General features: G+C 50.4%; 3 protein-coding genes across 28 annotated transcripts in view; 2 read left to right on the forward strand and 1 right to left on the reverse strand.

The window, feature by feature from the left end:
• The window catches only part of TESK2 (testis associated actin remodelling kinase 2), a 150,161-nt gene extending 142,288 nt beyond the window's left edge, over nucleotides 1–7,873 (forward strand). For 4 of the 5 annotated variants that reach the window (XM_002810901.5, XM_024247436.3, XM_054535572.2 and 1 more), the window contains 6 exons: nucleotides 3,759–3,841; nucleotides 4,066–4,150; nucleotides 4,696–4,779; nucleotides 4,979–5,065; nucleotides 5,764–5,881; nucleotides 6,200–7,873. In XM_002810901.5, the coding sequence (XP_002810947.2) occupies nucleotides 3,759–3,841; nucleotides 4,066–4,150; nucleotides 4,696–4,779; nucleotides 4,979–5,065; nucleotides 5,764–5,881; nucleotides 6,200–6,894 (1,152 nt within the window). In that variant the 3' untranslated portion in view covers nucleotides 6,895–7,873. The remainder of the gene's footprint in view (nucleotides 1–3,758; nucleotides 3,842–4,065; nucleotides 4,151–4,695; nucleotides 4,780–4,978; nucleotides 5,066–5,763; nucleotides 5,882–6,199) is intronic. The other variant, XM_024247426.3, reaches the window with a different exon arrangement.
• On the reverse strand, nucleotides 7,784–11,607 carry TOE1 (target of EGR1, exonuclease). Of its 4 annotated transcripts, none has more exon segments than NM_001132198.1 (8): nucleotides 7,784–8,674; nucleotides 8,754–8,913; nucleotides 9,113–9,372; nucleotides 9,651–9,809; nucleotides 10,196–10,292; nucleotides 10,428–10,468; nucleotides 10,556–10,698; nucleotides 11,468–11,607. In NM_001132198.1, coding segments are annotated over 8 exon segments (1,533 nt in total). In that variant the 5' UTR covers nucleotides 11,520–11,607; the 3' UTR covers nucleotides 7,784–8,053.
• MUTYH (mutY DNA glycosylase) lies at nucleotides 11,444–23,301 on the forward strand. Of its 19 annotated transcripts, XM_024247462.2 has the most exons (18): nucleotides 11,661–11,796; nucleotides 13,088–13,240; nucleotides 13,442–13,560; nucleotides 17,226–17,346; nucleotides 18,180–18,331; nucleotides 18,420–18,459; nucleotides 18,573–18,646; nucleotides 18,784–18,825; nucleotides 18,909–18,980; nucleotides 19,056–19,169; nucleotides 19,255–19,352; nucleotides 19,433–19,577; nucleotides 19,657–19,720; nucleotides 19,894–20,082; nucleotides 20,187–20,323; nucleotides 20,409–20,561; nucleotides 21,995–22,036; nucleotides 23,106–23,301. In XM_024247462.2, exons 3-18 carry the CDS (start codon nucleotides 13,549–13,551, stop codon nucleotides 23,235–23,237), a joined length of 1,587 nt encoding a protein of 528 aa, XP_024103230.2. In that variant the 5' UTR covers nucleotides 11,661–11,796; nucleotides 13,088–13,240; nucleotides 13,442–13,548; the 3' UTR covers nucleotides 23,238–23,301. The 19 variants fall into 19 exon arrangements, with proteins under 19 accessions (XP_024103216.2, XP_024103218.2, XP_054391623.1 ...); XM_054535625.2 differs by lacking the exon at nucleotides 11,661–11,796 and adding an exon at nucleotides 11,577–11,592 and having other exon boundaries at nucleotides 13,088–13,560; XM_054535616.1 differs by having other exon boundaries at nucleotides 13,088–13,560.
• The last annotated feature ends 254 nt before the right edge of the window (nucleotides 23,302–23,555 follow it).

Below are 23,555 nucleotides of genomic sequence, written 5' to 3' on the forward strand. Positions count from 1 at the left end.
CTGGGTTCCAGGCCCAGTTTTGTCCCCATCTCTGAATGACTTCAGTGACCTTGGAACCTCTGTGCTCCCAGTCTGTAAAATAGATGCTGTCCTTGACTTTGCAGGAGTGATCAGTCCACACTGCTCAGACCAGAGCTGACAAGAGGGATTTAAAGTGGAGGTAACGTGTTCCAAGTGGGTAAACCAGGACAGAGAGAAGTAGATACCTTTTTCCAAATGATCCTGAGCCTGTGGTTAGAAGCAAAAAGATCCCTAGTTTCCTATCAACGTGCCTCCTGAAAGTAGTATTGCCTTTATAGGATTCATGTCCGCAGCTACTGCAATAATGCTGCTCTAAGAGTAAAATGTCTGTCAGATATAGCCATTCAGTCTAATTTTGTAATTACTTCTAAGAAACAGCCTGAAACAGACTTTTGCAGTGGCAAGGCCAGGAACTTACTTAGAAGGAAGTGGGAAGCAGTGTGGCTTTAAAAATATTCAGTTTGTGAGCACTATGAAGAAGTGCCAATAGCCACACACAGGCTTTTATCAGTAGCTCTAGAAGTAACCAGTACACATATACCCGAGCCTTGGCTCTTGGGGGCAGCTGAGAAAGTAGTTTGCTTCTGCTTAATACCATTACTGCCCAACTGATCTTCTGTGATTACTGTTGGGAATGAGTATGAATTATGAATTGCACCTTTAGTTCTTAGTTCTTTTCTGTTGTTATTGTTGACTGCATAGAAGCCACTTAGGTGATTTCACTAGAATGAAAAGCCTATTCAGTTATGGTCTTAGGCTATGCCACACAATGAGGAATAGAAAATGCCAATTTTCAGAGTGAAGAGAACATGAATTAGGAACAACGTTGAATGCTGGAGGGATGTAGAGAGTGACTGTTAGTGTACCCTGAAGTTAATTTTTATAATTAAAACCATCAGCAGCTTCTGGGAACTATTTATGCTGTGCTATTAGAGGGCACAATATTGGGGAATCCAATCTCTACCTTCCATGGGCTCTACTCTAGTTGTGGAGATATTTAAGTCAGCAGGTCATTACACAAGAGCTATGGTAAAGGTATGGGATCACATGGTGGGATTGAGGGCAAGGGATGGGACACATCACACCAAACAGATAATCCTCTAAGAGACTTGAAATGTAACAGTTCCTGAGGCATTTAGGAGTCCGGCAGTTTGGTCACTGATCTCCCTGTGCTATGAAAAGAACCTCTTAACTGTTCAGTCTTTCAGTAGAATCAGTCTTTTCCTGCCTGATCCTAACTGGGTTTATGGAGTCATTTTGTTGTGGGTGAGGGGAAAGAGGTGAAGCCACATAGAAAGTGTTTTGTTGTTTTTGTTGCAGAAACAGCTTTAGAGTGAACATGAATTAATAGACATGGCATTTCTCCACTCAGTTGGCTTTATTCAGTGTTAATACTGACTGTGCAGCTGTTCCAGGACACCTCAGGAACTTTCAGGTGTCTGATCTGGCCCAGTTCTGAAGAATTTGTGTAGGTTTCCAGGAAATGCATCCATGGCCACCCTTTTGAGCCTCTTGTCAGCTCAGTCCTCACTATGGAGAGTGGAATGTATGATTATTGTATACGTTTGACACACGCTTTTTTTAATTTTAATTTTTGAGACAGAGTCTCACTGTCACCCAGGCTGGAGTGCAGTGGTGTGATCTTGGCTCACTGCAACCTCTGCCTCCCGGACAAGTGATTCTCCTGCCTCAGCCTCCCGAGTAGCTGGGATTACAGGTGCCTGCCACCACACCTGGCTAATTTTTGTATTTTTAGTAGAGACAGGGTTTCACCATGTTGGCCAAGCTGGTCTCGAACTCCTGACCTCAGGTGATCCGCGTGCCTCGGCCTCCCAAAGTGCTGGAATTACAGGCATGAGCCACCACACCCAGCTTGACACATGCTTTTAAAAGAAGCCCAGTTGCTTCAGTCATCAGACCAAACTTTCATTTAACACACTTTTGCCAAGCTCCTTCTGGGTACCTGTGCTAGGTTACAGGTACAGAGACAAATGAAATCATTCCTTGCCAGTGAAGAGGCAAACATGTAAGTCACTGCTGCAGTGTGATATAATAGGTGTGAGGACAATGAAGAATGGGAACCAGGCAGCAACGGTGCCTGGGCTGTTTTCTGAAACTGAAAAGGTCACCTCTTGCCTCAGGGAAATCTGACTGGGCCTCTCTTACTGCTTAGTGTAGGCAGGGCTATCTCACTCAAAAGTCTTCTAGGAGGGAAGAGACACAGGTGACATATCTGAGCTGCCACTGCCTCACAGGCTGGTGCCCTATAGCTGGGGCTTTGGCTAATAGGCAGGCTGGCCTAGGGCCCATCTTCTCACAGACAATCAAAGTCAGGGAGCTGGGAGTGCTGAGCCAGCAGGACTGATTAAAGAGCCAAAGCCAGGACAAGCATGAGAACTGTCCTTCCTGGAAGCGAGATGAGGCATGTCTACCTGTGATCCAGGGTAAAGTGATGAAATCACGGCTCCTTCCAGCTTGGGGAAGGGGAATGGTGTAATCATGTCAAGGCCAGAGTAAGGGATTGATTTGTATCTGACAGGAGTAAGCAGGAGGTGACTTGGCCATGTCTTAGCAACTAGATATACCAAGGCTGGCAAGGAAGAGGGAGGGCTGGTTTGGGTCAGATGGGGCCTTGCTGGCTCCAGAAGTGTTTCTGTGAGCCAAGGATCCCTGCTCTTTGCTATTCTGAAGGAAGGGGGTGGGGTGAGGTGCCTCCTGAGCCAGAGCAGTGTAGGGCTATTTTGAAAGCAGCTATCTGGGGAGAGCTGGTTGCTGCTTTTTGTTTATTTACAGGTTACTTGGGTTGACCTGAAGACAGCATTTGTTCAGTGAGCATGTTCTCAGCCTATCTCATGAATTGAAAGCTGTGAGGAAGGAAGGCAAACCAGAACTTGCTCCTGAGGGGTTCATAGCTTTTCTGCTAGACTGTAAGAGGAGTGGCATAGAGGAGCTAAAGGAGTTGAGATGAGAGGGAGAGAGAAAGATGAGGTCATGGCTAAAAAGGTAGCTTGCCTTAAAATACAAAATTTTCTTAGTTGAAAAGGATAATTGGGAGAATATTGCAAATGAAAGGGAACAGTGTAAGCAAAGGCAAAGGCTTGAAGGACCTGTTCAGGTTCGGTAAGTCAAGCTTGTCTGTGACAACTTTGGATGAGGATATGTGCATAGGGTCACCAGGGACGGGGGGACAGCGGCTAGGCCAGTTGGATAAAGCCAGATCATAGACTTTTAATGCCAGAGAAGAGGTTGGTTGTGATCTTGTGGACAGTCAAGGTTAGTGAAGGCTTAGACACTTGTCTTGTTCTTATATCAAGTTGGCAAGGTCAGGCCTGGGCTTTGGGTCTGTGTTTCTGAGGAAGAAGGGAGGCCAGGGGCCTGATAGTCCGTTGTTCTCTCCTATATTACAAGCTCCAAGAGGACAAGGGTTTTGGTTGTTTTCATCTAGCTATTTCTAGCACTTAAAACTATGCCTAGCACTTAGAAAGCAAAGATGAGTAATTGTGTTTGGAATGTCAAGTGTATCCTAGGACAGCCACCCAAGACCCAGGACTAACTCATCTCACCTGGCTGTCTTAGAGCCCCTGATCTGACCAGTGGGGTCAGCTTGAGTACGGTTCACCAAGGAGCAGGGGACAAGGTGCCCTGTGGTAGGAAGGGAGGAATGGGTGGTAACTCTATGGCTGGCTGATCCCTGCTTCTGAGCCACATTATTTTCTCTTCCTTCCTGGGAACCCTAGAACTGCCTGATAAAGAGGGATGAGAATGGTTACTCTGCAGTGGTAGCTGACTTTGGCCTGGCTGAGAAGATCCCCGATGTCAGGTGTGTAGCCCTGCTGGATGCTGGGGTCCAAGGGACAGGGAGCTGAAGCTAAGGGAAAATTCTAGCCTCCTCCCCAGTGGCCAGGACTTGGTCACAGCTCAACCTCAGCTCCCTAAATTTGTTTAGCCCTCGTCTGTACCCATCCTTGGGGTGGAGGAATGGGCAAAAGATTCCATTGCACCAGCCATTGGCAAGCTCATTTTCTGTATAATCTTACCCCACAGCCTGGGGAGTGAGAAGCTGGCCGTGGTGGGTTCCCCATTCTGGATGGCACCTGAGGTTCTCCGAGATGAGCCCTATAATGAAAAGGTAAGTTTGGAGGATCTCAAAGCCTGATTCTCCTTTTTTTCTTTTTCTTTTTTTTGAGATGGTCTCACTCTGTTGCTCAGGCTGGAATGCAGTGGCACGATCTTGGCTTACTGCCTCCCGGGTTCAAGCCATTCTCCTGCCTCAGCTTCCCAAGTAGGTGGAATTACAGGCATGTGCCACCACGCCCAGCTAATTTTTTTTATTTTTAGTAGAGACAGGGTTTCACCGTATTGGCCAGGCTGGTCTCAAACTCCTGACCTCAAGTGATCTGCCCGCCTCGGCCTCCCGAAGTGCTGGGATTACAGGCATGAGCCATCGCACTCAGCCGATTCTCCTTCGAATCCACTCTTAGCAGAGTGTCCAAGATGTTCCTACCAAGAGCAGTGGTGGTACCGGGCAGCTGCCCAGTGACTGACTTGGATGAAGTATGGGCAATATGGCCCAGGCCTGGGCTGTTAGATGGGGTGCGGGGGAGGCAGGGGCAGGGGCAGATACCCTACCCCTCAACCCATTAAGAGGGAAACCAAAGTCTGACTACCCACCAGGCAGATGTGTTCTCTTATGGTATCATCCTCTGCGAGATCATCGCTCGCATCCAGGCCGATCCGGACTATCTTCCCCGCACAGAGGTGAGCTGCAAGCATGGGGATCATTGCCACTGATGGGGCTAGTTTGATGCAATGGAACTGTTCTGTCCCTGGGGTGGACTTGCTGGAACTCTCTGTTGCTGGTTGTCAGGGGCAGCTCCCAACCTCTTCTACTGAGCAGGCTAGGATGGGTGGGGGGATTAATGAACTGTCTACCTATGCTTTCCATACCCATCCACAGAATTTCGGGCTAGACTATGATGCTTTCCAGCACATGGTGGGAGACTGTCCCCCAGACTTTCTGCAGCTTACCTTCAACTGCTGTAATGTGAGTGTCTTTCTCCCTCTGCCTTTCATCAGGGGCTGGCTGAACCCTTTTCACCTGGTTAGCACTGTACAGAGAGGCTGCTAATTAGCTTCGTGAGGGACCTCATTTTCACTGTAGTGACAGCAACCACACCTCCTCCTCCTCCCTCTGGCAGCTAACCTATTCAGAGCTCTGGACCAAGGAAAGAAAAAAGTTGCTTTGTATTATCTGGTCCTCAGCCTGTAGGGTAGACCCATCACTCCTTGCCTTGGGTGTTGATGGAACTCTGGTCCGGTTTTATTGTTGGACTGTGGATCCAACTGGTCCTGAGGCATATGAGAAAGGCTCTTCTTGGCCTTCATGTATATAGCTCTGGGGCTGGACCTTATCTGTTAGGATCAAGGGGTAGGTGGGCTTTGTTCAGATACCTCCCAGAAACACATTAGGAGCAGAACTCAAGAACAGAATAAACTAATATGAGCATACTTTTGGAAGGTTCTGTGACAAGGTGATAAGACAAACACCAAGACAGGGAGGGTAGTAGACAGTAGTGTTTTCCCTGACCTGAACTGTAGGGATCACCTTCATTGTCTGGGGCCTTTAGAAAAGGTCTCTCAGCTACACATCTGAATCTTCAAAGATGCCAGAAATAGACTCAAATGCCATCTTTGGGGTGGCAGATGGAGGGCAGAGCTCATGGCTGTTGTGGATACCTACAGATGGACCCCAAACTGCGCCCATCTTTTGTGGAGATTGGGAAGACCCTGGAGGAAATTCTGAGCCGCCTACAGGAAGAAGAGCAGGAGAGGGATAGGAAGCTGCAGCCCACAGCCAGGGGTAAGAGATTAGACCAGGGAGCCCAACCTAACCCTAAGGGAGGAAATTTGGATTTGGGGCCTTCTCCTCTTAGGGTTGTGATTGCCAGGATCCCAGGTCTAGAAACAAAGGGGAGGGGAAGGAGATGATGCAGAAAGTACTGGCGTTTTTAAGAGCTGTGGCTTGGCATACTGCTTCCCATCTCTGAGTCTGTTTCTTCATTGGTGAAACAGGGCCATGGTATCAGCTTTGCTTTCATGAGTAAAAACATTCTGTGGTAAAATGCTGCTTGTATTTGTTATGACTAGTGAGAATAACCCAGACTTGATTATTCTTCAGGACTCTTGGAGAAAGCACCTGGGGTGAAGCGACTAAGCTCACTGGATGACAAGATCCCCCACAAGTCACCATGCCCAAGACGTACTATCTGGCTGTCTCGAAGCCAGTCAGATATCTTTTCCCGTAAGCCCCCACGTACAGTGAGTGTCTTGGACCCATACTACCGGCCACGAGATGGTGCTGCCCGCACCCCCAAAGTCAACCCTTTTAGTGCTCGCCAGGACCTCAAGGGGGGCAAGATCAAGTTTTTTGACCTGCCCAGCAAGTCTGTCATCTCTCTGGTATTTGACCTGGATGCACCGGGGCCCGGAACTATGCCCCTGGCTGACTGGCAGGAGCCCCTGGCCCCACCTATTCGCCGGTGGCGTTCCTTGCCTAGTTCGCCTGAGTTCTTGCATCAAGAGGCTTGTCCATTTGTGGGCCGGGAAGAATCGCTATCTGATGGGCCCCCACCACGCCTAAGTAGTCTCAAGTACAGAGTTAAAGAGATCCCACCATTCCGGGCATCTGCCCTACCAGCTGCTCAAGCCCATGAGGCTATGGACTGCTCCAGTCTCCAGGAAGAAAATGGTTTTGGGTCCAGGCCCCAGGGGACCAGTCCATGCCCTGCGGGTGCTTCTGAGGAGATGGAGGTAGAAGAAAGGCCAGCAGGCTCAACTCCAGCCACTTTCTCCACCTCAGGCATAGGCCTGTAAACCCAGGGAAAGCAGGATGGGTGAGGGGGGTTACCCTGCCTCACCTTGGGGATGGAACTTCAGCTGAAACCATATGGCCCCCTAGGTGCACAGCCTTGATTCTTCCCTGGAGCCTACAGAGCAGGCAGGCTAGGCCAAGCTAGGCTCAACTTCTGGGCTCCCAGTGCCCATTGGCTGTGTATGACAGGGGAGGCAGCAGTGAGAGGCCTTCCTAGTTAGGGCCAACAGCTGATACCAAGCCTCTGAAATCCGGCAAGGAGGTCTGCCTCCCACCAGACCCCCTCCAGTGTACTTCCCCAGATAGGACCAGAGGATGTCTAGTTCTAGGCTGAGCTGGCAGGCAGCTATTACCCCGGTTCTTTCCCCACCCCAGGTCTGTCTCTTGCCCTTTCTTGGGGCATATAAGCTACTGAGTGGAACACGGAGCTGACCAAGAAGCCATAACGGTCATGGCTGTTTCCCAGACCTGAATACTGGGGTGCTTCTTGCCAGTATTCTAAGACACTTGAGTAATTGCTGTTTGCACTTACTGCATGGTCAGACCACGTCACTACATTTCTATGCAAGGGGACAGCAAGGCAGCGTGGTGGTCATGGCTCTTAGCTAACCTATTCAAAGACCTTTTCCCGTTGATTAATCTATTTTCATATTTATAGAGGAGTCTTAATGTTTTGCCCCATAAGACTTTCAACCTTGTGGTTGGGAGTGGGGCTGGTTTTGTAGGCCCTAGGGCCTGCTTCTATGTATTTGTCAACATGTGATACATTCAATTGGTTAAATGGTTTATACAGGGACTGATTTTCTTCCCTTCCTGCCATGGCTGGAGCTTTGGGAACAGTCTGTCCTTACAGAGCTGCAATAAGAAATAACCAAAGATGAAGCGGTCAAATATTTTCATAACTTGCTTCTGTTGATTTTTTTTTGTAAAACTTTCCCAAGACATTTTCAGACTTCAAAAATAAAGTCGGTGTTACAGGTGCTGGTCAGCCTTCTTACTTGTACCTCAGACACTGGGATAAAGGAAGTGGTCCAGGGCAATGCAGTGATGTCTGTCAGGACATTCCCCCTCCCCTAAACTCAATAGTAGTTGAGGATGACATTTCAGGCTAGAGAGACCCAAAATACCTCTGTTCCACCTGAGTGCAAGGTGGAAGTTGCATCAGCTACTGCCCCAAGCAAGCTTCATCTTCTGATTGTGGGCTTTGGAGGAACGGGAGAACTGGCTCTTGGCCACTGTGAGGGGTACAGCTTTGCCACTCAAATATACCTTATTGTGGCATTCAGGGAGCCAGGGTCCAGAGCTGCAGGGCTGCGGTCCCTGGCTCACTTCCACATAGGCCATCACATAACCTGTCATAAAGGCATCAAAACCAGCCCGGTGCAATCCATCCCCAGGCACTGGGTTAGGACTGGCTTGGCTCCCTGGCACTTCTGAGGTAGCTGTATCAGCTATTTCAGGCCTTGCTGCCTTAATCCCCATCTCTAAGTCATTTTTGTTGCCTTGCTTGGAGTGAGGCAGGTTCCTAGTTTCATCCTCAGCCACCTCCTGCTCGGTTTCTTCAGCCTTGAGGCTATCCCCACAGACCTGCTTCTTGGGAGGACCATCCTTAGCTTCCCCAGAGGTCTGTGTCCCCGGTAGGTTCAACAAAGCCCTCTTCCGTTTTTCCCTACGTCGTCGCCGTCGCCGCTTGTCCTCTGCCGCAGCCTCATCAGTGTCAATGATAAGGTCAATATCGTGGGACTGAGGACACTGTGGTCCCAGGGGGCACCAGCCATAAGCCTAGGGGTGGGAAAGAGGCTTAGAAAGAGGCTCCAGGCATCAGAACCTCCCCTCCCAAGAAACAGGTGGGTGCTCTCACCGAGAAGTTGTCACAGATGCTGGTGGGATGAGGACGGTGGGTTGCTGGGGGCAGGCAGCAGCGGTAATCAATATGGTCCCTCATGCTGGAAGGATAGTTGCAGAACTCCAGGGTAAGGTGTGGGCTGCCAGCTGCCCGCTGCTTCCCATTTTCCCGTTCACTGCAACAGCGCAAGAGGGTAATGGTCCACTAGCATATAAGCTCCATAAGAGCAGGGTTTTGTGGTCTGTTTTGTTCACTGCTGAATCCTCAGCACCTAAAACACTGCCTGGGCACATGGTAGGAGCTCAATAAATATCTTAAGTGAATGAAATAAACTCGTATCAGGCCCCACCCCTTTCCCTCAACCATTTCCTCACCATTTCCGGAAGGCATATTCTAAGTAGGAGGCCACGAAACGGGCATGAAACTCAGCAGCATATTTGGTGTCATAAATGCCTGCTGGGAACATCTCACACAGGTCAGCGGTGAAGGTTCCCAGACTCTCAGGGAGGTGTGCATAGAAGTTCTGGTACAGGAACACCAAGTCTATAAGGCCATTGTGTAGCACCAGGGGCCGGCGGGCTCGGATTAGCTCCAGGAATAGAGTCCGTACTGACTGGCTCTGGCTCTCATCACCCTAGGTGAAAGTAAAGGGGTCAATGAGGAGGACAGAGTCCCCTAGGGAGCCTCTTCTGCTGGGCACTTGGATCCCAGACCTCCCCACTTGGAACGCTCTCCCTCTACCTTACCCAGTGCTACCCACCCTCCTCATACCAGTCTTGTTTCCCAAGCCCTGTCACTAGTGATTCCCCATACTCCCTAAGAAGCAGATTCTCCCCAGACATCCAGCCTAGGGTAGGAAGAAATAAAGTCATAGAAGGGGCAGACTCAAGGCTAGGGAGGCTGGAGGCCTACCTTATCATTGCCCTTATGGTAGGGGATGCCTTGGGCATACTGCTGGTTGAAGTTGAAGCCATGCTGTATCAGGAACTGCACAGACTTTGGTTCTATGACATACTCCTCCATGCACAGCAGAGTGAGATTGAACACTTGAGCCAGATAGGAATGTTCACCCTGGGAGAAAGAGAAGTCTGCTATATCAAGATTTTGGAGAGCCAACCTAGGAGGATGCAAAAGCTTAAGAATGATACAATGGACTCTGGGGACTCAGGGGGGAAAGGATGGAGGCAGGTGAGGGATAAAAGACTACACACTGGGCACAGTGTACACTGGGTGATGGGTGCACCAAAATCTCAGAAATCGCCACTAAAGAACTTACTCATTTAACCAAACACCACCTGTTCCCCATAAACCTATTCAAATTAAAAAAAAAAAAAATCTATCAAGTTAAAAAAAAAAAAAGATTTGGGAGAAAAACCCTTCATATCTGATGTTCCCCAGAATCTCTCTACCCTCCTCCCCACAGCCACACCTAGGATTGGGGTGAGATCAGCTCATACCTTGTCTGGCTGCCGCTTGAAGCAGGCGAGGCCCAGGGAAAGGATAGAACGGGTCCTGGCAGCATGACACACGGCCTTGTAACGTTCCTCGATGCACCTTGGGGTTGGGTATGGGGGTTACTATGGCTAGGAGTTAGCCTTATGAAGGACCCAAACCACCCAGGTCTGTGACCCCCGCCCCCACACTCCACAGTTGAGGGCTGGCACTAAAGAGAACAGGGCTTATACTTACTGGTTCAGCAAACTCTTCCTGTCCCCAAGCCCACTCAGCTCCTGTGGGTAGGTAAAGGGGGAGTTGTGACAGGCCTCTAGCACCAGCCCCTTCACAACCACCTGCCCTCCTTGTTTCCCAACTCTCACCGTGTCCACAGCCACGAAATTAGCTGTCTTTATGGCTAGCAGGAGGGATGGCCACATCTCCTTGAAGTTGTTGCTTTGCACATCCACTACGGGAACCTGGACTACCAGCTCCTCCCCAGATGTTGTGCTTTTGCTGACACCACCTGGGGGTTAAGAGGGTGATGGATGTTCATGCTTAAGGAAAGAGCCCAGGGGAACAGACACCAAGCTAGACCACGGTGACGGTGGTGAGGGGGGTAGTTTCCATTGGTAGCTTTTCCCACAAGCCTTTGTATCCCACGTGTTCTACACACAGGCCTTGGAGTGGAGAATGCCCTGAATTTGGGGGAGAGGAAGCCTGAGTCTTCTAGTGGCTTGCATGAGCCTGGGTAAATTACTTCCCACCTCGCTGTCACAATCTGTAGAGGAGAAAGTTGGACTAGATGACCTTTGATTCTTTTTTCCCATGTCCTGCAGGCAACATTTTGCAGGGCTTGAGGATCTCAGCTCCCTTAATATCCCACGGGGATCCATACTACTGTTCTCATGGTACCCCAGCGCCACAAGCAACAACTCCCAGTAAGCCCCAGAGCCTGGCAGTGCCCCACACCAGAGCTCCCAATACGTCCTACCTTCCTTTGGATCACAACGCTCAATCCACTCCACTGAACTGAATCACAACTATTATTACTAACCGTTATGAGCTCCAGACTACATCTCCCGCCATGCCTCCATCAGCCCCACGCTCCCAACGCTCCAGGCTTTTGCAGCCCGAGCCGCGGTGTACAACGGGACTTGTAGTCTCCTCGTGGCTAGTTCAGGCGGAAGGAGCAGTCCTCTGAAGCTTGAGGAGCCTCTAGAACTATGAGCCCGAGGCCTTCCCCTTTCCCAGAGCGCAGAGGCTTTGAAGGCTACCTCTGGGAAGCCGCTCACCGTCGGAAGCTGCGGGAGCTGAAACTGCGCCATCGTCACTGTCGGCGGCCATGATACCTCTCGTCTCCCGCCTGAGTCGTCAGTGGGTACGCTGGACTTGCGCTCCGTCTCCTGGAGCGGTTCAGGTAGTCGGGGATGGGGCGGGGTCTCGCCGTCGGGTCGCCGAGGGGTCGAACTTCCGTTCAGACCTCCCGGGTCCCGCGCGGGGAAGGCCGCCCGGCGCGCGCTAATTGCCTATTGGCCTGTGCTGCCGGCTCGCCGCCGGGGTGGACCCGAGCCACGCCCCCTGGAGTGCGCCGGCGGGCAGGGCGCGCTAGAGCTCGCGGGAGGTAATCTCTTTCCCGCACTCGCGGCGGGAACGCGGGGCCTACGTTTTCTGCTGTCTTCATCAGCGTAGGCCGGGGGTGGAGGGTAGTGGGGTGGCTGGGTTTGGGCTTTCCAGAGAAGGTGACGCTGCCTGAGCTGAGCTTAAAGCACGCCCAGGAGTTAGACTAGGAGAGGGTCGTGTGGGGGAAAGAAGGGCGTTCTAGGCATCGGTAAATTCCCAGAGAGGATGGAGGGCTCAGTGATCTCCAGAAAGTGAAAGAGGCGGGGAGTAGGCCATCGGAGGAGGCTGCGGAGTTGTAGAGCGACCGATTGGTAGGGAAGCTTTTGAAATAATCCAATCAAGTGATAATGTGAACTTGAATTAAGGCTGGCAGTATGGATGGCGAGGAAGGGACAAATTGTGAGCAGCTAGGCGGTATAGTTGACCTAGAGGGTGATTGAACTTGAAAGAGGTTCCTAGGCCGGGCGCGGTGGCTCACGCCTGTAATCCCAGCACTTTGGGAGGCCCAGGTGGGTGGATTACCTGAGGTCCGGAGTTCAAAACCAGCCTGGCCAACATGGTGAAACCCCGTCTCTACTAAAAGTACAAAAAAAATTAGCTGGGTATGGTGCGGGCGCCTGTAATCCCACTACTTGGGAGGCTGAGGCAGGAGAATCGCTTGAACCTGGGAAGCGGAGGTTGCGGTGAGCCGAGATCACGCCATTTTGCACTCCAGCCTGGGCAACAAGAGCGAAACTCCGTCTCAAAAAAAAAAAAAAAAGAGGTTCCTATTGGAGACTAGTCCCTCCGTAAACACTCCGATTCCCATCCACCTCTGCCTTCCAATGCTCCTTTGTTACTCATTGTTTATAGTTGATCTTCAGCTTCTCTCAACTGAGCCCATTTCATCATTACTCAGAACTGCTTGGGCCGGGCGCAGTGGCTTATGCCTGTAATCATCTTAGGAGGCCAAGGTGGGAGGATCGCTTGACCCTAGGAGTTCAGGACTAGCCTGGGCAACATAGTGAAACCTTGTCTCTACAAAAAATAATTTAAAATTAGTTGGGCATGGTGGTGCGCACCTGTAGTCCCAGCTACCTGGGAGGCTGAGGCGAGAGGATGGCTTGAGCCCAGGAGGTCGAGGCTGCAGTGAGCCATGATCTCATTACAATCCAGCCTGGGTGGCAGAGCAGCAAAGCGAGGGACACACTGTCTCTTAAAAAAAAAAAAAAAAAAAAAAACTTTGGATTTCTCCTATCCTAAAAAAGGGAAACTCTTTTGACTATCCCTCATCCCATTAATTCATTTAACAGGTATCTATTGTGTACAGTTTACCTGGCACTGACTTTGGACACACACCAGTCAACAAAAGAGAATCAGTCCTTGGCACTCAAGTCGTTTTTTACAGTCAAGTTCAGGAAGTACACACTGATGGAAAGGATCAAAGTAATATGAAATTACATTAGGTAAGAGCTACAAGGCAGAAATATGTGATAGGTTAAGATGAGGGGACCTGATTTGGACATTTCAGTCAAGACTTGAAAAATGATTAGATGTTAGGTAAAACATAAAAGAATCCAAACAGAGGAAATGGATTATGTGAGGCCCCAAGGTGGGCAGACACACTTGAGGTGTTTAAGCAACTAAATTCAGTCAACCTTGGCTAGAGCATAGTGAGGGGATGAGGCGGATGGTGCCCGGATCACTGGACCTGCAAGGCTGTAGTAAGAAGACTGCCTTCTAAGAGCAAGGGTGTGGCAGCCAAATCCCTCCAATGGCCTGTAAGGTACTTTGTGACCCTCCTCTCCCCACCTCATCTGGTTTACTTCTCTGACCTCTTCTACCACTCAGTCCCATCTCATTCCATTCTAACCACATTGACCTACTCACTGTACCACAGACATACCAGGCACCCTCCTTGGGGCCTTTGCCCTCACTTAGAATGCTTTGGGTCTACCTTGACCACAGTCTTTAAAATTGCAACATTAAACCCCACCTTGGCACTCTTTTTTTTCCCCTCTTGGTCTAATTTTTGCTTTTTATGCTAATATTTATCACCTAACATCTTATGGAATTTACTTATGTTCATTATTCCTTTTCTGTCCCCATTAGAATATAAGCTCCCCGAGGGCAGGAACTTTTGATGTTTTATTTACTGAAGTATGCCAAGTGCCTAAAACTGCTTGGCACCTATTAGGGGGCTCCATAAATATTTGCTCAATCTTTTTTTTTCTTTAAGAGACAAGGTCTTGCTGAGCCCAGGGTGGAGTGTAGTGGCACAATCATAGCTCACTGCAGCCTCGACCTTCTGGGCTCAAGCTGTTCACTTCAGCCTCCAGAGTAGCGGGATTATAGTGTTGAGCCACCACAACCAGCTTGCTCAAGAATTTAGTGACCCATAGTAAAGGCCTAGAGTATCTAAAAAAGAAAGAAAAAGGAAAAAAGGAAGGAAGGAAAGAGGGAGGGAGAAAAAAAGAGAAAAGAAAGAAAAGAATATAATGGGGTGTCACCAGGCGCCGTGGCTCATGCCTGTATCCCAGCACTTTGGGAGGCCGAGGCGGGTTGATTGCTTGCGCTCTGGAGGTGGAGACTAGCCTGGGCAACATGGTGAAACCCTGTCTCTAACAAAAATACAAAAATTAGCTGGATGTGGTGGTGGTGTGCGCCTGTGGTCCCAGCTGCTTGGAGTTGGGGTGGGGTATTGGGGTGGGAGGATTGCTTGAGCCGAGGAAGCAGAGGTTGCAGTGAGCCAAGATCGCACCACTGCACTCCAGCCTGGGTGACAGAGTGAGACCCCATCCCCCCCCCAAAAAAAAAGAATGGGAAGCCATTGAAGGTTATAAGGAAGGAAGTGACATGATCTGGAAAAGGTTCCTTTGCTCTTTGGAGAATGGATTGTAGAATGAATGTGGAAGTAAGCAGGTTTGGTGAAGGAAGTTTGGCAATAAAGGGAAGGAGGGTGGGATTTGATCGTGTACGATCCCAGGGGAAAATCTTTCCCTTTGCCCTCTGAAGATCTGCTGAAAAATCAGCTCACAAAAGGCAGGTTAACTGGAGAAAAGGCATACAAATTTATTAACATGCACACTGGGAGAACCACAAAGTGATTACCCATCTCCCTACAGAGTTCGTGAGTTTATATACCATCTGGCAAAACAGATTATGGGAGGGGTGTCTCACGTGTGTCCATGTGAAGAGACCACCAAACAGGCTTTGTGTGAGCAACAAGGCTGTTTATTTCACCTGGGTGCAGGCAGGCTGAGTCCGAAAAAAGTAGTCAGCAAAGGGTGGTGGGATTATCATTAGTTCTTATAGGTTTTGGGATAGGCAGTGGAGTTAAGAGCAATGTTTTGGGGGCAGGGGGTGGATCTCACAAAGTACATTCTCAAGGGTGGGGAGATTATAAAGAACCTTCTTAAGGGTGGGGGAGATTACAAAGTACGTTGATCAGTTAGGGTGGGGCGGAAACAAATCACAATGGTGGAATGTCATCAGTTAAGGCTATTTTCACTTCTTTTGTGGATCTTCAGTTGCTTCAGGCCGTCTGGATGTATAAGTGCAGGTCACTGGGGATATGATGGCTTAGCTTGGGCTCAGAGGCCTGAAAAGGGGTAAAAGAGAAATTATGTTTTCTGTTTTTGTAGAGACGGGGTCTTGCTATGTTGCAAGCCTAATCTCGAACTCCTGGGCTTAAGTAATCCTCCTGCCTTGGCCTCCCAAAGTGCTGGGATAACAGGCCTGAGCCAGCATGTCCAGCTCTATTTGTTTTTAAATAAACCGAACTTTGGCCAGAAGGAGATTCTGTTGAAGGGCAATAAAGGATTATTAGGGAGAATGGAATGGAGACAGAGATTAACTTGTTAATAGTTCTCTTTGGAATTTAAGTGATCCTGAGGTACACAGTACCTGTAAAAGGGTTTGTTTAGGTGTGGTTACATGTTAGTCTTAGTGGGAGGGGAAGAAAAAACAAGTATTCTTTTTAGTGGGTTTGGACTTTAGGCAGATAAAGAGTTCCAGAGAACAACTTCGTCCTAGCTTTGGGAGAGTCTGGGGTGGAAGGATCAGAGAGACCTTGCGGCTTCTTGAGTTCAGCATGTCAGAGGGCCATATTTTGGGGTATTGGTTTTTCTTTTTTTTTTTTTGAGACAGAGTCTTGCTCTGTCTTTGTTGCCCAGGCTGTGCAGTGGCATGATCTCAGCTCACTGCAAGCTCTGCCTCCGGGGTTCAAGTGAGCACGTCTGGCTAATTTTTTTGGATTTTTAGTAAAGATGGGGTTTCGCCATGTTGGCCAGGCTGGTCTCGAACTCCTGACCTCAAGTGATCTACCTGCCTTAGCCTCCCGCAGTGTAGGGATTACAGGCATGAGCCACCGCGCCTGGCCTGGGGTATTAGTTTCTGAGTTCCAACAGTTAGACGGGATTGGAGGAGCAGGACCCTGAAGAGGAGGAGGGTAGGACAGTGCAAATGGAGGTAGATTTGAAGTTGTTTTTTTTTTTTTTCTGAAGGAGGAGGCAAGCTCTTTTGATGAAAATGAGGTGGTAAAGTCAAAGGTTTGGGGGGAGAGTTTGATACAGAGGCTTAGCAGGGACTGCATTTTATCACAATATAAGAATGCTGGTTGTGGATTTGAAAGAACAAGTCGCTTAAGCTCTATAAACCTCAATTTCCTTATAACTAAGGTGGAGGTGATACTAGTGCATACCTCATAGAGTCACCAGGAGACTGAGAGATCCGATCCGGTAAAGCTCTTCATGGGGTCTGACATAGAGTACGCACTCACAAATTTTCAGCTAATTTTAGCTGTTACAGAAAAGGTGGCCATTATAACACTCAGGGAGCAGTGAAAATCAACCAGGCACATTTTCTCATTGTTGATGGTCAGCCACCTATGGTTTACTAGATTAGGAATAAAAATAGCTAATCTCTATTCTCCCACTGATTTGCCATCTGTTCTCAGACAGATCTTTTGTCCATCTGATCCTTGGTTTCTTCTAGGATAAAATGAAGGTTTTGGACTAGATGACTACTAAAGGCTGTTTCAGTGTAACCATGCTACATCTCTAAGAGGCAGAGAAACCTCCTACCCCCATTCTCCCAGACACACCTAAACAACCCCTATCCACACACACAGTCACAGTAAGCATCAGAGATACACAAATGCTCCCAAACAGGAGGCTTTCATCCTTGACCCATCCCAGCCCTGGCCTCTCAGTCTTTGCGTGTCTCCAGGGCTGTAACGCTGGCCCCCTTGAGGCCACTTGCTCAGCTATGCTAGTTGTATCTCAGTGCTGCCGCCAGCCAAGAGTAAACCCGTGAGCATCTTGAGAGTGCTTGAGAGAAGCTGGACCCTATGTGAATGGTGGATAAGAGGGAGATGGCTATCACCCTTGGAAGGCCTCAAGATTCGGCCTCATTGTGACTGACTGCTTTGGCTGGGTCTTTTTGTTTCAGGCCATCATGAGGAAGCCACGAGCAGCCGTGGGAAGTGGTCACAGGAAGCAGGCAGCCAGCCAGGAAGGGAGGCAGAAGCGTGCTAAGAACAACAGTCAGGCCAAGCCTTCTGCCTGTGATGGTAAGGAACTCGGTTGTGGCCCAAGGCTCATTGGCCATGAAAGGGGGCAGATTCAGGCTGGGAAGGGATTGTGATACGTATCAAGACATTAAGAGACTTACTAAGGGCCAGGTGCGGTGGCTCACACCTGTAATCCCAGCACTTTGGGAGGCCGAGGCGGGTGGATCCCTTGAGCCCAGGAGTTTGAGGCCAGCTTAGGTAACATGGCGAAACCCCCTCTCTATGCACGCGTGGTGGTGAGCGTCTGTAGTCCCAGCTACTCGGGAAGCTGAGGTGACAGGATTGCTTGAGCCTGGAAGGCAGAAGTTGCACTGAGTCAAGATAGTGCCACTGCATTTCAGCCTGGGCAACAGAGCCAGACTCTTGTCTCAAAAAAAAAGAGACTCACTAAGGGTGTAATTCTGACTATATTGCTGTGTGACATTAGGATAATTGCTCTGAATGGCTGCTTTCTTACCAGTAAAATGGAGCAGTAGTTCAGCATTTCCTCCCTCATGTGGCTTTCTTGGGACCAAATGAGTTTATGAGCCTGAAAGTGTTTTGTAAATAGGAAGGTCCTGCACCAGTATACATTATAGCTGGCTGAAACTATTAGGTTTTCATTATGGCTCAGAGACAAAGAAGCCAGCAGTACCACCCTGAGAAAATTAAGGCCAGAAACTTAGCCACAGCTTCACACAATTACATAACTCTGATCTGACTCCAGCTCCAAAGCTTAAGGGGGTTTGTTGGGGGAAGCCCTAAGTGGGAGCATACTGCCATAGGCTGCTGTGTCCCAAGACCCTGATGCACAGCCTGTGCAGGGATGATTCCTGAGTGTCCTGGGGCCCCAGCAGGTCTGGCCAGGCAGCCGGAAGAGGTGGTATTGCAGGCTTCTGTCTCCTCATACCATGTATTCAGAGACTTAGCTGAAGTCACAGCCTTCCGAGGGAGCCTGCTAAGCTGGTACGACCAAGAGAAACGGGACCTACCATGGAGAAGACGGGTAGGCAGGCGAGGAGCAGGGACAGTGGGTGGGAGGCAGGCACCCAGCCCCCTCCACCCTAACTCCTCATCTGGGGTTACATTGACAGGCAGAAGATGAGGTGGACCTGGACAGGCGGGCATATGCTGGTCAGTACATCTCCTGAGAGCAGGGCTACTTTGCCTCGAGGCCCTTGGGTCTGGGGGCTGTGGGCCAGGTAGGGCAGGTCAGCAGTGTCCTCATGCCAACCCCTTTCCCCTAGTGTGGGTCTCAGAGGTCATGCTGCAGCAGACCCAGGTTGCCACTGTGATCAACTACTATACCGGATGGATGAAGGTGACTCCAGGGGAGGAAGGGAAGGGTCATGGGTCAGACCCCAGATGAGAGCCTGTACTTTGGGGTGGGTGTAGAGAAGGCTTCCTCTACCACCTTCGCCCTTGACCTTGTCTCTTTCTGCCTGCCTGTGGCTATAGAAGTGGCCTACACTGCAGGACCTGGCCAGTGCTTCCCTGGAGGTGAGAGCCACCCTAGGGTAGGGGAAATAGGAATGATAGAGGGACTGAAGGGTGATCTCTTTGACCTCTGATCCTACCCACAGGAGGTGAATCAACTCTGGGCTGGCCTGGGCTACTATTCTCGTGGCCGGCGGCTGCAGGAGGGAGCTCGGAAGGTAAGGGGATGGCAGGAGGGTAGGAACCCAGGAGTCTTGGGTGTCTCATAATCTTGAGTCTTGCACTCCAATCAGGTGGTAGAGGAGCTAGGGGGCCACATGCCACATACAGCAGAGACCCTGCAGCAGTTCCTGCCTGGCGTGGGGCGCTACACAGCTGGGGCCATTGCCTCTATCGCCTTTGGCCAGGTGATCTCACAGCCCACCCCCACTTTGTGCGTGCCCAGCCTCCTTCCTCCTAGCCCAGGCTAACTCTTTGGCCCCTCTGTGCCAGGCAACCGGTGTGGTGGATGGCAACGTAGCACGGGTGCTGTGCCGTGTTCGAGCCATTGGTGCTGATCCCAACAGCACCCTTGTCTCCCAGCAGCTCTGGTAGGATGTTGGGGTAACAAGGGTGCTTCAGGGGTGTCTCCAAAGGAGCTCTGGCTCACAGCAGTGTTCCCTTCTTTTAGGGGTCTAGCCCAGCAGCTGGTGGACCCAGCCCGGCCGGGAGATTTCAACCAAGCAGCCATGGAGCTAGGTGCCACAGTGTGTACCCCACAGCGCCCACTGTGCAGCCAGTGCCCTGTGGAGAGCCTGTGCCGAGCACGCCAGAGAGTAAGCCTACTGGGGAAGGGGCAGTGAGAAGTCCTAAGGAGTGACTCTGCCCTATGACACTCAACCCTGTGCCTCTCAGGTGGAGCGGGAACGGCTCTTAGCCTCACGGAGCCTGTCGAGCAGTCCTGACGTGGAGGAGTGTGGTGAGCACCAAACCTAGACCCCACCCCAGCCCTTCCTGGCCCAGTCAGAAGCCCCATTCTAGTTCTTCCTCTAACCTGAGTAAGATTCTGCAGAACCCGGCCAAAGCCTGCTCTCTAGGTTGGCCCCTAAAGCCCTCTTGGCCTGAGCAGGGTTCGGGGATCTCCGTTCCCAGCTGCCAACACTGGACAGTGCCACCTGTGCCTGCCTCCCTCGGAGCCCTGGGACCAGACCCTGGGAGTGGTCAACTTCCCCAGAAAGGCCAGCCGCAAGCCCCCCAGGGAGGAGAGCTCTGCCACCTGTGTTCTGGAACAGCCTGGGGCCCTTGGGGCCCAAATTCTGCTGGTGCAGAGGCCCAACTCAGGTACCTGGATACTGGGCGTGGAGGGCAGTGGCATGAGTAACAAGAGAGAATGGAGGCAATCGGCAGCTGAGGCCTGACCCCTGCCTGGCTGCCCTCCCTCTCAGGTCTGCTGGCAGGACTGTGGGAGTTCCCGTCCGTGACTTGGGAGCCCTCAGAACAGCTTCAGCGCAAGGCCCTACTGCAGGAACTACAGCGTTGGGCTGGGCCCCTCCCAGCCACGCGCCTCCGGCACCTTGGGGAGGTAAGTGAGCAGTGGAACGGCCAAGGATGTTGGCTTTTGAGGCTATATCCACAGGCCTATTTGAACCCCTTGGCCCTTCCTCCAGGTTGTCCACACCTTCTCTCACATCAAGCTGACATATCAAGTATATGGGCTGGCCTTGGAAGGGCAGACCCCAGTAACCACCGTACCACCAGGCGCTCGCTGGCTGACCCAGGAGGAATTTCACACCGCGGCTGTTTCCACTGCCATGAAAAAGGCACTACCTTTGTTGTCTTTGTTGTACTTCCTTGTGTTTCCTACATGTTCTACATGAATATATTACTGTATAAACAGGAAAAAAAGCATTTTTTTTTTTTTTTGAGATGGAGAATCGCTCTGTTTCCCAGGCTGGAGTGCAATGGCGCTATCTCGGTTGACTGCAACCTCCGTCTCCCGGGTTCAAGTGATTCTCCTGCCTCAGCTTCCTGAGTAGCTCGGATTACAGGCGCCCGCCACCATGCCTGGCTAATTTTTGTATTTTTAGTAGAGATGGGGTTTCATCATGCTGGCCAGGCTGGTCTCCAACTCTCGACCTCAGGCGATCTGCCTGCCTCAGCCTCCCAAAGTGCTGGGATTACAGGCGTGAGCCACTGTGCCCGGCCATTATTTTATTTTTGTTTTGAGATGGAGTCCCTGTCACCTGGACTGGAGTATAGTGGTGCGATCTTGGCTCACTGCAACCTTTGCCTCCTGGGTTCAAGTGATTCTCGTGCCTCAGCCACCCGAGTAGCTGGGATTACAGGCGTGTACCACCATGCCCAGCTAAGTTTTATATTTTTTGTAGAGATGGGGATTTCACCATGTTGGCTAGGCTAGTCTCAAACCCCTGGCCTTAAGTGATCCACCCGCCTCTGCCTCTCAAAGTGCTGGGATTACAGGCATGAGCCACTGCACCAGGCCAAAAAAATTGCTTTTTTTTTTTTTTGAGATGGAGTCTTGCTCTGTTGCCCAGGCTGGAGTGCGATGGCATGATCTTGACTCATTGCAACCTCTGCCTCCCAGGTTCAAGTGATTCTCCTGCCTCAGCCTCCCAAGTAGCTGGGATTACAGGCGTGTGCCACCACGCCTGGCTGATTTTTTATTTTTGAATTTGTATTATTTTTAATTTTTGGGAGGGAGACAGCATCTCCCTCTGTCACCAAGGCTGGAGTACAGTGGTGTGATCTCAGCTTACTGCAAACTCTGGCTCCCAAGTTTAAGTGATTCTCCTGCCTCAGCCTCCCAATTAGCTGGGATTGTAAGCTTGCGCCACCATACCCAGCTAAAGGCTTTTTTTTGTATTTTTAGTAGAGATGAGGTTTCACCATGCTGGCCAGGCTGGTCTCGAACTCTTGACCTCAAGTGATCCACCCGCCTCAGCCTCCCAGAATGCTGGGATTACAGGTGTGAGCTACCACACCCAGCCATGATTTTTTGTATTTTTAGAGATGGGGTTTCACCATGTTGGCCAGGCTGGTCTCAAACTCCTGGCCTCAAGTGATCCACCCGCCTTGGCCTCCCAAAATGCTGGGATTACAGGCGTGAGCCACCATGCCTGGCCAAAAAAGTATATTTTAAACAAAAGTACTGGGACATGAAGTTAAGGGCAGAACACCGGTTTATCTCTTTTGGAAAAAGTGCCAGCCCTCACCTCCCCGTCTTCCTGTCTAGGTTTTCCGTGTGTATCAGGGCCAACAGCCAGGGACCTGCATGGTAAGTCTCCTAGGCCTCTCCCAACCGTGTCTCCCCAGGCCTGAGTCCATAGGTTTTTAGTCAGTTAACTGACGAATGTTTGGGTGAACATTCTCCACTCCAGGCTTCACTGGAGAGAGGAATAGTTCTTGACCTGGAGACCTTCCATTGTGGGGTGCAGGGTAGAGGGAAAGGAAAAAAATGATGAGGACTCTCCAGTGTCACAGGTGTGTGAAATGCCTGTACTGAGTTTTGTGGGATATGAATTGTGGAGCCATCAGTTCTTTTTTTTTTTGAGACAGAGTCTCGCTCTGTCACCCAAGCTAGAGTGCAGTGGCCCGATCTCGGCTCACTGCAATCTCCCACAACTGGATTAAAGCGATTCTCCTGCCTCAGTCTCCCAGTAGCTGGGATTACAGGTGCCCGCTACCACACCCAACTAATTTTTGTATTTTTAGTAGAGACAGGGTTTCACCATGTTGACTAGGCTGGTCTCAAACTCCTGACCTCAAGTGATCTGCCCACCTTGGCCTCCCAAAGTGCTGGGATTACAGGTGTGAGCCACCACACCCATCCTTGGGAGCTATCAGTTCTAATTGGGAGACGGATCAGGAAAGGCTGTTTGGAGGAAGCAGCTGGTAATCTGGGTCCTAGAAATGAATCCTTTTCTTCAGGTTTGGGAGGAGAATCAACCATAGCGATGTTCTTTCCGGTCCCAAGAGTAGTGTGAGCAAAGGTGGGGCCCAGTGCAGGCTGCAGTGCTCAAAGAGCTGTGAGCAGTTGGTTTAGCTGGAAAGGTCAGCAGGGCCTGCTGGGTCAGTCAGGGTGTGAACCCTAGGCTGCTGATTCATTTTAGGTGGAGGAAAGAGGAGTCAGATTTGCATTTTTAGGACAATTCGATTCCCTCAGGCAGCCTTTTGGAGGGTTGATTGATGGGGCAGATACTTGAGGCAGGATGAAAGCTCTACAGCATTCCAGGCTAAGCCTGAGCTAGATCAGTAGAATTGGGGAAAGGGAGAGAGGACAAGGAGAGGATTCTCTGCTCCCCCTCCCCCAACTACAAGGCCTCCCTCCTTCCATTTTTTCACAGGGTTCCAAAAGGTCCCAGGTGTCTTCTCCGTGCAGTCGGAAAAAGCCCCGCATGGGCCAGCAAGTCCTGGATAATTTCTTTCGGTCTCACATCTCCACTGATGGACACAGCCTCAACAGTGCAGCCCAGTGACACCTCTGAAAGCCCCCATTCCCTGAGAATCCTGTTGTCAGTAAAGTGCTTATTTTTGTAGTTATTTTATGTTGTATGTTTTTGAGATGGGGGTCTTGCTATGTTGCTCAGTCTGGTTTCGAACTCAGGTGATTCTGGCCTCAAGTGATTCTCCCACTTCAGCCTCCTAAAGTGCTTGGATTACAGGCATGAGCCACCATGCCCGCCCTTTTGTAGCTATTTTGGACAGCCTTCCACCCTCTCCCTAGCCCCCTCACTCCTCACATCCGAGGGAGGGACCCAGAAAAGTGGTGACGTTCTGCTTGGTCCTGACTTTCT

The sequence above is a fragment of the Pongo abelii genome, chromosome 1, assembly GCF_028885655.2.
Source record: "Pongo abelii isolate AG06213 chromosome 1, NHGRI_mPonAbe1-v2.0_pri, whole genome shotgun sequence".
Lineage (NCBI taxonomy): Eukaryota > Metazoa > Chordata > Mammalia > Primates > Hominidae > Pongo > Pongo abelii.